The sequence below is a fragment of the Somniosus microcephalus genome, chromosome 1, assembly GCF_052327205.1.
Source record: "Somniosus microcephalus isolate GS21.2 chromosome 1, FLI_Smic_1.0, whole genome shotgun sequence".
Lineage (NCBI taxonomy): Eukaryota > Metazoa > Chordata > Chondrichthyes > Squaliformes > Somniosidae > Somniosus > Somniosus microcephalus.
In genome coordinates, this window is record NC_140987.1 from 231,897,632 (window position 1) to 231,910,413 (window position 12,782).

General features: G+C 41.5%; 1 protein-coding gene across 1 annotated transcript in view; it reads left to right on the forward strand.

Moving 5' to 3' along the window:
* LOC147124677 (trans-2,3-enoyl-CoA reductase-like) overlaps nucleotides 1-12,782 on the forward strand; it is a 287,573-nt gene that overhangs the window by 230,851 nt on the left and 43,940 nt on the right. Inside the window, exon 8 of the mRNA XM_085991303.1 lies at nucleotides 7,662-7,705. Within this exon, the coding sequence (XP_085847429.1) occupies nucleotides 7,662-7,705 (44 nt within the window). The remainder of the gene's footprint in view (nucleotides 1-7,661; nucleotides 7,706-12,782) is intronic.

The following is a 12,782-nucleotide window of genomic DNA, read 5'->3' on the forward strand; positions in this document are numbered from 1 at the left end:
ATTGAGAAATAAACAGCGCAAGGACTAAGAAGGAAGTGTACATTAGAGTGGATGAACTCTATGTCAAATCAGGTATAAAAAGAGAAATAAAAGACGGAAAGAAAGATTGGATTAAGAGAGAGAGAGAACAAATGAGACAGAAAGGAAAAGTTAAAAAAAGTTTTACATTTTAAAAATTTCCAACAATTAAAACCTGAAAGAATGGAACTCCACAATAGCAATAGTTAATTTTTATTGCCAAAGAGGTTGATTGGCAGTAATTACAACTTATCATGTCATTAAAATGGTACTTAGACTTGAAATGAAAAGACTTAACTTTCTGTGGCTGTTATGTTCATTAATAACTAGTCGTTTTCATTATGAACAGCTAGCTTCTAGATAGTCACTTTATTCATGCCATGTGGACTTGTACAGCATCCATCTTGACTACTGCCTTGTGGGTAGCCTAGTGCATCATGGGTAGTCCCACTCTTATATACATACAGCTCCTACATACAGCTCCACCTAGTGTACCATTCTAGAATGACATGTTACTGGTCATTACATCCCCCTTTCTTTGAGGTTAAACAAAATCAATATCAATCAACTTTCAAGAAAAACGATAAAGATGATATCAGTAACACTTTTGTTAGTGCTCTATAAACATAAACATTTTCACAACAGTCAATATATTTTCAATATAGTTTTCTTTGTACTCAAAGATTAAGTCTATCAGGCTTTTTTACTTCACGTGTGGATCTTCTCAGCACGGGTAAGTCTGATGTGTTTCCATGAGTGCCTGTATGTGTGTTTGTGTTAGATTGTTCTGGTGGTGAGTGACAAGATTCAGTTGCGGCATTGTCATCGATTTGCTCTTGGATAGTTTCTTGTGTTTTTAGGAGGGAACGGCGGTTCCTCCTGAGAATCTGTCCTTCCTCAGTTGTAACAGTGTATGACCTTGGTCCTACTTCCTCAAGAACTGTAGCTTGCCTGTTCCATGCACCTGGATCCTCAATCCTGACAACATCATCCCTTGTCAATGGTTTCAGAGTTTTGGATGACTTGTCATAGTATGATTTCTGTTTCAGCTTTAACAGTTGAAGTCTCTGTCTCAGTTCCTTACTCTGCTTTTCTTTTGCACAGCAGGGTAGCACGGTACACAACTTGCGACCCATTAGGAGTTCAGCAGGTGAAGAACCAGAGTCTAAAGGTGAGGCTCGGTAGCTCAGCAGGGCAAGATAAGGATCAGACTTGCTTTCTGTTGCTTTCTTCAGTAGCTGTTTGAGAACTTGAACACCTTTTTCTGCCTTACCATTCTACTGAGCATACAAAGGACTGGATGTGATGTGTTGAAAGTCATAATGTGCTGCAAACTGTTGCCACTCCTTACAGTTGAAGCATGGACCATTGTCGCTAATGGCAATCCTGGGAATTCCATGTCTGGCGAAGATGGATTTCACATGCATTATCACACTGCTTGCTGTGGTGCTTGAGAGCAGTGCCATCTCAGGATAGTTAGAATAGTAGTCAATCACTATTAGATAGTCTTTACCATTTAAATGAAAAAGGTCCATACCAACCTTTTGCCATGGTGCTGTTGGTATGTCAGCTACTATCATTGGTTCCTTTGCTTGTGTGTTTTGGTGTTTCTGACATGTCTCACATTTGCCTATCATGTTCTCAATGTCCTTATTTATGCCAGGCCAATAAACAGTGTCTCTTGCTCTCCTTTTGCATTTTTCAATTCTGAGGTGTCCCTCATGAATCCTTTTGAGCATGTCTCGATGTAGAGCCTGTGGAATGACTATTCTGTTCTGTTTTAGAAATAGTCCACTTGCGACACTCAACTCTGACTTGATGTGAAAATACTTTGGACAGGAACCTTTTGGCCAACCATTGTGAATGTTCTCTATTACTGTTTGTAACACTGTATCTTTTACTGTTTCTTCTGCTATTTGCTTTGATTTTGTGTCTGACACGGGCAGCTCAGCAGTGACCATATTCACATGAACATCCACGTCTTCCTCAGCAGAGCTCACATGACTCATTGTGGGTGCTCGGGATAGTGCATCTGCTAGCACTATGTATTTGCCTGGTGTATAGACCAGTTCAAAGTCATATCATTGCAGCTTCATCATGAGTCGTTGAATCCTTGGAGACATCTCATTCAGATTTTTTTTAATGATGGCAACCAGTGGGCTGTGGTCTGTCTCAACTGTGAAGGTGGGAAGTCCATATATGTAGCCATGGAACTTTTCTAGTCCAACTACCAAGCCTAGACATTCCTTTTCAATCTGGGCATATCAACACTCAGAATCAGTCATAGAACTGGAGGCATAGGCAAAAGGCTTCCAATCTTCACCCTCTGCTTGTAGCAAGACTGCACCTAGGCCATCTTTTGATGCATCCGTTGACACTTTGATTCTCTTTGTTGGGTCAAAGAAGGTGAGTACAGGTGTGGTTGTCAGCACTGTTTTGAGGTTCATCCACTCTTGTTCATGTCTTTCTGTCCATGCGAACTCATTTGTTTTATTTAGCAGGTCTCGTAGACAGGCTGGCTTGGCTGACAAGTTAGGAATGAACTTTCCAATGAAGTTTATCATCCCCATGATGCGTAGCACTCCTTTTTTGTCAGTGGGTCGGGGCATTTTGAGTATGGTGTTTACTTTTTCCATATCTGGCTCTATTCCTTTACCAGATAGATTATCTCCTAGGAAAGTGACTTCCTGGACACCAAACTGACACTTGGCTTTGTTGAGCTTCAGTCCATTCCGTTGTATGCTCTGTAGCACTTTAGTCAGTCTCTCATTGTGTCCTTTCAGTGTGGAGCCCCAGATGATGATGTCATCAACATAGACCCGAACTCCTTCCAGACCTTCAATTATGTGTTCCATCGCTCTATGAAAGATTTCAGATGCAGATATTATCCCGAAAAGCATTCTGAGGAAACAATACCTGCCAAATGGTGTGTTGAAGGTACAGTATTTGGTGCTCTCTTCATCCAGTTTTAGTTGCCAAAATCCTTGTGAGGCATCAAGCTTTGTGAAGTATCTGGCACCTGACATTTCACTGGTGATTTCTTCTCACTTGGGAATCTGGTAGTGTTCACATTTTATGTTTGCATTTAAGTCCTTTGGATCCATGCATATTCTTAGATCATTGTTCTTTTTCTTTACACATACCATGGAGTTAACCCAGTCTGTTGGCTCTTCGACTTTCCTGATGACTCCTAGTATGGTAATTCTGTCCAGTTCATTCTTGAGCCGGTCACGCAGGGGTGCTGGAACTCTTCGTGGAGCATGTACCACTGGCTGAGCATCCTCCTTTAGCTGGATCTTGTAAGTGAATGGTAGAACTCCAAATCCTTTGAACACATACTGGAAATTACTCACTACAGAATCCAGCGAGTCATCTGGTCTGCTTATGGCACAGTTTATACGGTGCACTCTCTTTACCAGTTCCAAGTCCTCACAAGCTTTGTCACCTAGTAGTGAATCAAGTCCTTTAGCCACAACAGAAAACATGAGATGATGCACTTTGTCTTTGACTGTCACTTTAAGTCTGCATACACCTAAGCTATCTATTTTCTGTCCATTATAGTTCTTCAGTCGTACTGGCTTTTTCTTTATTTTGGGCTTTTCTTTCATATTTTTAATGTCACTCATACTGATTAAGTTTGCTTTTGCCCCAGTGTCTAGTTTCAATGTAACTAATGCTCCATTTACCTGCAGTGACATCATCCATTTGTCCTCTTTTACTGCATTAACTTTCTGTTCAGCATTGTCCATTCCTGAGGGCTGCACATTTTCTGTATCCTTTTTGATATTGTCACATGACACCATTCCTACAGAAAATGTCTCACTTAAATCAGTGTCCTCAATCACATTAACTCGTTGCCCTTTCTTAGTTTTTACTTTAGAAAAGCATTGTTTGGCAAAGTGATTCTTTCCATGACATTTTGTGCACATTTTTCCAAATGCTGGGCATTGTCGTGACTGGTGTTTGTAACCATAGCGTTTACAATTAAAAATTCCTTCCTCCGATTGCTTTTCATTTCTGTTCTACCCATGTTTCTTCCCTTTGTAGGACACAGCACCGACAGCAGCACTATCACTTACTACAATTGCATTATTATTATTTTCACTGAAAGTCTTCGTGTGCTTTTGAGCTAGCTCACTGGCTTGGCATATTTTCACAGCATTCTCCAATCTTAGCTCGGTTTCGCTCAACAAACGTTCCCTGACCTTTTTATCATGAATACCAAACAAAATCTGGTCACGAATCATGGATGATTTCAGCTCAGAGAAATTACATGTCTGTGCTTTCAGTTTCAGATCGGTCACAAAGCTATCAAGAGTCTCATTTTGCTGCTGTGTCCGTGAACGGAACACGTATCTCTCATAGGTTTCATTCTTTTTGGGAGAACAATGTGTATCAAACTTCTTTAGCACATCGCCCAATTTTTATCTGTCCTCCTCTTGATTAAAAACAAATGTATTAAATACCTCTATCGCCTGTGGGCCTGTAACCGTGAGCAGCAATGCTATTTTCCTTTCGTCTGGCTTTGTACCGAATCCGATGGCAGCAATGTAGAGTTCGAATTGTTGTTTGAAAGTCCGCCAATTGCAGTCGACATTCCCCATGAGTTTCAAACTCTCCGGTGGCTTCAAAGTCTCCATGTCGCATTTCACAATATTCAGCAGCTTTTACCACTTCTGGTACCATGTTATGTTCATTAATAACTAGTCGTTTTCATTATGAACAGCTAGCTTCTAGCTAGTCACTTTATTCATGCCATGTGGACTTGTACAGCATCCATCTTGACTACTGCCTTGTGGGTAGCCTAGTGCATCATGGGTAGTCCCACTCTTATATACATACAGCTCCTACATACGGCAACATATAGCTCCACCTAGTGTACCATTCTAGAATGACATGTTACTGATCATTACAGTGGCGAGTTTAGTTCATATCTACTGTGCAAATACAACAACGTCACGTCTTTCAATGTATTTTAATGGGGAGCCAGACAGCGTGATGCCATTTCTGCAAAGCTAATGGTGGAGCGGCACAACCCGGACAGTAACTTTTGGATATCCCTGTTTAACTGTACATCTGCTCCTCTCCTGAAGTTGCTGTCATTTGCGCATAAATAATGGTAAGCTGCACTGTTATTTTGACAGCAAATATTCTGTCCCAGTATGATGCAGATGTTTGTCTTTAGGTGTATATCAGTTCTAATTTATTTTGGACTGCATTAACCCTACCTGATCTCAAAGTGCTTAATTCTGCATTTTAAGCATATTTGCATAATTATTCACAACTTCAGGCGCAAATACATTTTTTTAATGGGTGTTGCTGGCAAGGCCAGCATTCATTGCCCATCCCTAATTGCCCTTGAGGAGGTGGTGGTGAGCCATCTTCTTGAACCACTGCAGTCCATGTGATGAAAGTCTTATTATTCTGTTTCGTAGCAGATTGTTACAATTGAGTGGCTTGCAAGGCCATTTCAGAGGGCAATTAAGAGTCAATCACATTGCTGGGGGATCTGAAGTCACATATAGACCAGGTAAGGATAGCAGATTTCCTTTCTTAAAGGATATTAGTGAACCAGATGAGTTTTTATAACAATCCAATAGTTTCACGGTTACCATTACTGATACCAGATTTATTTAACTGAATTTAAATTCCCCAGCTGTTGTGGTAGGATTTGAATTCACATTGGCATGGATTATTAGCCCAAGTCTCTGGATAACTAGCCCAGTAACATTACCACTATGCTACCATTCCCCTAATGAGCTCAGGTTGACTCTAGTGGTAGAAGAAAAAATGTACATGCAAGGCAAAGGCTGGGGACAATTAAAAGGGAGTGTCATTAGACAGGGACAAGAATTCAGAACACTTCTGGAGAACCTCAAATGCATCTGAACTCATCAGTAACCTTTCCAAAACTGAAGGAGCAGCGGAGTAAGAAGTGACAGGCCATGGTTAAGATAGAGGGAACCCTAGGTGCAAGCATCACTCTGCAGCTTTTGAGCAGCTCAGCACCTGGCATCCTCTTTGATGGCCATTGAGGTGGAGGTGGTGCTGCATGAGTTGCTTGAGAGGAGATTTTCCCTCTGTGCCAGCCCACAGCATCACGCAGTAGGTCAGCACTGCAGCGTGCCTGCAAAAGATGCAGCCAAGTTTCAGGCTACAGCTCAATGTTACTGTCACTGCATGTGCAAAGGCTTTTTGCTGCACGGCAGCCTCAACTGTCATTGAGGTAGATACCACAGCTCTACTTCTATCTCTGCTGACCCAGTCCAGAAGAAGAGAGGTCCCCACGGTCATACCATAGGTTTTCTGGAACCTGTAGAGAAGGTTCTTGGCATCTTAGTCCAGGAATGGTATCCTTTGCCTATACATTCTGTTAAGTATGGGGTGGGAAAGGATAAGGATTTCTGAAAGCAAGCCTCCTCCTATATTCTGTTACTTCACCTGCATCCCTGTTGATGCCCACTCCTCCGCTTTCACCTTCACCTCTCCATCACCCAAGAAGAGCACATGGATGTTGTCTCCAAGTTGGAATTCAAGTTAATAAATCTTTGACCTACACCCCCTTCACTGACATTGCAGAATCAACTAAGAATGAGACTTGCAGGAAAGCAGAAATTGTTACTGGTGACAAAATCTGGTGTGAGCTGCTTGTTGCTTTTTGCTTTGCATCCCATTCAGATCTCCTGCCTTTGAAGTTCTACCATCTGTTGTTTCTGGATGTATCATTAGTAGGTGTGGGAAGTTGGTGATGGCAATGGTCACAGAATGTCCTTTCTGAGTCCATGATGTTATCCAGCCATCATTTGAATTTAATCATGACAATCTTTCCTGTTTCAGATGGGAGGTCTTTGTGGCTGAGAAATTTCCACCAAAATTATGCCAGATTTCTGCACTTCTCAAATCAAGGTGTTAAGCATACCAAAGTTAGTTCATAATACAACAAACAACAGGAAGATAACACTTTTATCTTAACAGCATTGTCTGGATTTGAACCCAGATCTCAGAGGTGAAAAGAGCAACATACAAACTCGATATACCACTCGAGCCCTTTGATGGCTAAGCCTGTAACTTCTTCAATTACATTTGAAAATGTAGCTGAAAAAAACCCCAGCATCACACCTTCATAGAGAAAGGATCCATTTTAGACACAATAGTTGGTCTCTTAATAAAAAAATGAGTATTTGATGCCAAAGCAGATATTAAAAAAAAAAAAAATTAAACTTTATGAATCTGATAGGATAAAGAAAACTCACTCTTCTAATAGTTGCTGGATCAAATAACTGCAATAAGGTTTAAAAATAAACGTTAACAGTTCTTAAATCTCCCCAAGCTAGCTTGAACTTCCTTCTCACATTAATTCACAATTCTGACTAACTAATTGTCTTGTTTTTGCTCTCCCTTTATGCAACATTTCCTAATAAATTACCATTTGCTATGTATTTGATGAGTTTGAAAATATCAGGAATTATTTTGAATCAGACCCACACAGTGGGTTTAACAGTAATTAGCATGCATAGAAGCAGGAAGGTTTTGTGTTGCATTTAGCAGTCCTTTCTAGTTTATTGACATGATTGCTTCTGTTGTGTGGCCTACAGTTACATGATGGATGCCAAGGATTATGCTGTTTAATTATTTTTTTCCAGGCTTCGGCAATAGACAAATTGTTCCAGCCATGTTCTGTTTTCTGGTACGTACAAAGCTATTTTTTTATTCAGGAAAGTGTCCTGTGCTTTAACCACTTCACTTTGATATGCTTTATATTGCCTATTGTTTTCCCTCATTCATTTTGCTGAAATTTAAACAGGGAAAATTTATATTTGAGACTGCTCAGCTCTGAGAAAAAATTTTCATCCCATGAGTTCTGGTTGGATTCAAAGTCAGGTCCTTGAAGGCAAAGATGTTTTAATCTGCGCTGTGACTGAGTTTTCCTTGTGGTCATTTTTAAAATGGTTTCTTGGGCCTCTGAAGTACGATGATAATGTGATCTAGTGAGGACGTAAATATGTGTTGACATTAGACCAGTCCTTGAGAACATCTCAGATGCACCCACTGATTGCTGTTACTGCAGTCAAAAATAATGGCCTCAATTTTAAAATTCTCATCCTTGTGTTCAAATCCCTCCATGGCCTCGCCCTCCCTATCTTTGTAACCTCCTCCAGCCCTACAACCCTCTGAGAACTCTGCGTTCCTTCAATTCTGGCCTCATGTCCATCTCCGATTTCCTTCGCACCTCCATTGGCAGCCGTGCCTTTAGCTGCCAAGGCCCTAAGCCTCTCCGCCACTCTACCTCTCTCTCCTTCTTTAAGATGCTCCTTAAAACCTACTTTATTCACCTGTTCTAATACTTCCTTATATGGCTCTAGGTCAAATTGTGTCTGATAACATCCAGTGAAACGACTTGGGGCATTTTAGTATGTTAAAGGCGCTATCTAAATGAAAGTTGTTGTTGTTGATATTCCTCTCCAATGCATTTGCAGAACACTCAGTTCCCAGGTGCAAAGAAGAGGGAAAGGGGATAGAGGCCTGTGAAGTTGGGTTTCTACACTTTAAACTACCCTGAGATTCCAGGGCTTCCCTCAAATTGGGGAGGGGTGTGGGGTGTGAAGCTACTGTCCCTGTAATTGGCATATGCTAAAGACAGGTATGTCATTAGGATGGATGGGAGTATGCTCAGGCTACCCAACACATTTTCCTGAAGTTTCCAAAAAAAGTGTCAAGACAAAGGAACCCAAAACAAACTGTCATTAACCTTTGCACCTGGATGGCTCTCAGATCAAAGAATCTGAGGGAAGCAGGCATCAAGGGGAAGAAAGTCCAAACAGATAAGTAGTCTTTTTTTAACAAGAACCAATTGGGCCCTTGGGGTCAGATGGCTGTCTTTCCACCCCCAAGTTCTGGGTAAAGGCCCCTGTGATGGAGGGGGCATGTTGAGATCATTCAAGTGGCCTGAACCCACAAATCTGGTTGCATTCAGGTCATGTGCAGTTGCAAGGGGGCATCTTTTCTGTGGTTTACGGTAATTTACCTGGTCAGCAGCCTTTGCCTGCACTCTGACCAATTCCAACCTTTTACCTGGTTTACGGTAATTCACCTGTTCAGGCAGCCTTTTGCTGCTACACTGTAAGCCATTTTAAACAGCGGTTTCGAATCGCTACCCCACCTTCCAGTTCTGACTGGAGGGCTTATAATTAATGATATATTAAAAACGGACAACTGATCTGGATGTGAGAAAGTCTACTTTTATTAAACTAAAGAAACTATAATCAAATTTTAAACTATACCACACAAACACAGTAATTACAGTAAATTGCTTAACAGGGGAAGGCAGATGGCAAAAACAAGGGATAAATGCCTACAATGTTAATTAAACAATCTTAGCAATTTCCCCTAAATTACCACCCCCTAACTCCTTACTAGGTTGCCTTGCTGAGGAGTCAGAAACCTGCTCACCTGGGGTCCAGCGAAGTAAGAGAGAGATAGCTTCTCCAGAGCTATCTTTATATCTTGCCAACTCTTGCTGTTTGGCGCTGAAAAGGTCCGTGTGCAAAATTTGCACCCAAAGTCCGAATACACAAGAGAAAGGCTGTGATTGGCTGATTCAAAGTGGTTGGAGTGGTTTGGATTTGTCTATCTTCTGGGGCCAAAGTGTACCCACCCACATCCGGAGTTCACCTGGGCTAAAACAAAAGGGAATAATGGGCGATTCAAAAACCCATACATTCCCAACTGTTCTTTCCAAAGTCTTTTTTCCGGAGTTTCGTTGTGTCTGAATGTGTATCAGGGCTTTGAATGGGTTTGGATTTCTGTGTAAACAGAAACCGATTGTTCTGCGGTTACTGCTCAAGTGGATAATTCCTTAAGTCAATAAACAAACATCGATTGCTTCTGAGAAGGGAAACTCCCTTTGATTGGCAGGTCTGACTGCCACTGCTTGATCCTCCCACTTACACAGACATCCACGAGCTGCGAGCTGCTTTTGTCTTTTGGCTATGCTTTCTGATGGCCATTTTCAAGCCTCTTTGAAATATACACAGTTCGAAACTCAGAGGTAACATTTTTAATAAAATGTGCTGTCTTGGATCCTGATGTTGCCCAAGTGCTGCTCTGCCCAATGCAGCCTTTCATGATTCTGGGTATGTTTTAAAACATCACACAATTGTCCAACCCAGAGGCAATTCAAAATCACATAATTCTTCGTCCACAATGTGGACCAATAGTTTCCGATCTTCAGAGGTTTAGGGGATTTTGCGAACCCCTACACAGTGCACTTTGGGTGTGCTGCGCCTGACTAGTGCCCGGTTGTGAGGGAATGGCGTACGACTAATAGGGCCATTTACTGCTTCATGGCAAGAAACATGTTTGAATTTTACTTGGAGCCACAGCCTTTGTCCCAACGTAGTGTGCTTGACCAGCTCGCCAGGCAGCGGGGGGTGGAGGGGGGGGGGGAGCACGCTGCTCTGGATCTCTCTGGAGCTGAACACTTGTTGTAATGGGCTGGATAGGAAGCCTCACCCATGATGTTCTAGTAGCCCACATTTTACCCACGAATGGCAGTCTCCAGACTTATACTTCTGTTCTTAAAGCTTTAGTCATTCACCTCGTCAGCACAAAATATGTCACATCTTCATGATATTAACGGCCTTGTAGGAAATGGTGGTGTCCAGGTCAACCTGGTTCATCACTTTATAGATGTGCGTCGAGTAACTAGCCTTTCTCGAATTTCTCTGCTTCTTGACGCCCTTGTCGTGAAACTTATGCAAAGCAGCTTCATCATTTCTTACAAAGTGATTATTCACATTTTAAGGACAGACCTGAAGTAACCCAACTTTAATCCATTCCAGTTCCAAAACTATATTCAGCCTCTACTTCCTTGTATTACTAATTTACAAGCTCTCTGCCACTTTATAGATGTGCAGCGAGTTAGTTGAGCAACAGAGGTTATCTGGAGGTAGGAGTCTCCTACTGCCCATATTTAAAGCCTGTTTTTAGTAAGTTGTGTAAAGTTTACACACTTTGTTGAGTTATGACCCAGTGCAAATCACACAGTAATTGCAAGTCCATTCATTGAGGTTGGACAGTTGTGTATGTCAGCATACTAATAAGGTTAGATGCTCCCCTTGTCCTTAAAAAGTTATTTTACAGAGAATGGCAAGAACTTGGCAGTGAGCATAAGACAGTAAAGTAATTAAGGACCGAGTTGTGGAATAGTGAATTTTGTCTGATTTATAACAGTCATCTACCCACCAAGGTTAGTTCAAGCCTCGAAATAACTCACTGGTATCGTGTTTTAATAATATGAGTTGAATTTTATGTGAGAGTTTTATTGTGTTTTTAGTCCATTTTTGTAGCATGTACTTGATAGCAGGGACCACACAAGAGGATTGACAACTGCAGGCTTCAGTTAGAATGTAATGAGCACAGCAATACACTCTTGGTATGTAAATTGGCTCTCTGAATTCATCAGGAATTACATATGATCTCTGTGTATATGGGCTCATCCATCCATTAACTACAAAAGTAGTTTAGATGGAGGGATAGGGAAAGGGAAATAGTCTGGTGATAGTGATATGTCCCACTGATGCCTGGTGCTGGGGAAGGTGGCACGGTACTGGAAATCTATTCATCTAATCCATATGCAAGTCATAATGGTAATGGTTTTTAACCAAAATTCTTACCCTAGTTAAAAATGCTCAATAAACTTATGAAGTGATTTCACTTGTACTAAGGAGAATGGAGAACTGTTTTTGCCATCTTGACATGCACACATAAACCTTAGCACTTTTGCAAGGCTGCCTGCTATTTTCTCACAATACTACAGGAATCAGATAACCCACCACAGTGCCAGACAAAGTCAATTTTTATTTATGTCAAATAAAAAAATAAATGAGTTTAAAACAGAAGTCTAAATTAGCCTGAATTCCTATCTATCATCTGTGGTTTACCCCTCCCCTCCTTTTTTCTCACAGATTTCTCTCCTTCCTTCCTCCTCTCCTGAGGTAAGCTTCCTTCATTGCTGAGCCCAAATGGTCATTCTTCATATGAGCCTTGACAATGTGCGCTGACAAATTATTTCACTATGTGAAGCATCACAACCAAGCCCAAACTTATCTCCAACTGATGCTGACACACAAGCACTTTCCAACATGGCTTGGATAACAGTCAGGCTAGCTGGTTTTCCCCTCCCTAAGCCAAAGGTGCCGAGGCCAATTTTTGGAAATTTTCTGCCAACCTGGTCATGATCAGCTATCTCTGCACAAGCTTTTCTGATCTACCTGAGCACAGAGGGAAGCCCAGATCATACACTTTTATAACGTTTACCTGAGAATAAGATTCAGCTCAAGCTTGTATAAATGGACTGGTTCAAGTTCCTTCCCCCAATTCTCCATATAAAACAACATACCTTGGCCGTGATTTTTCTGGCGCTCAGAAGGTGAGTTCGGAGGCGGGTCAGCTGTTAAATTTGAAATGATTGCCAGCGGGTTGCAAACCTGCCGTGATCCTGCCTCCGTGTGAGTTTCCAAAGTGTCGGGTCTGCGATTTCAGAACAGACCCAACACCAAGCGGTGGGTGAGGGATTTAAAATACTTAAGTGCTTGTTAACTGCTATTTTGACAGCCTTTTCCTATTTTCGCACATTTTCAATGGTTTCACGATGTTCGGAGACCACGTCAGGTGAGTATGCTGGGAGTACCAATGAGCTGATTAGTTCACAGCTGCAACTGCAGTATAAAAGCTGAACTCTCACACCTGTTCACTTTGAAATG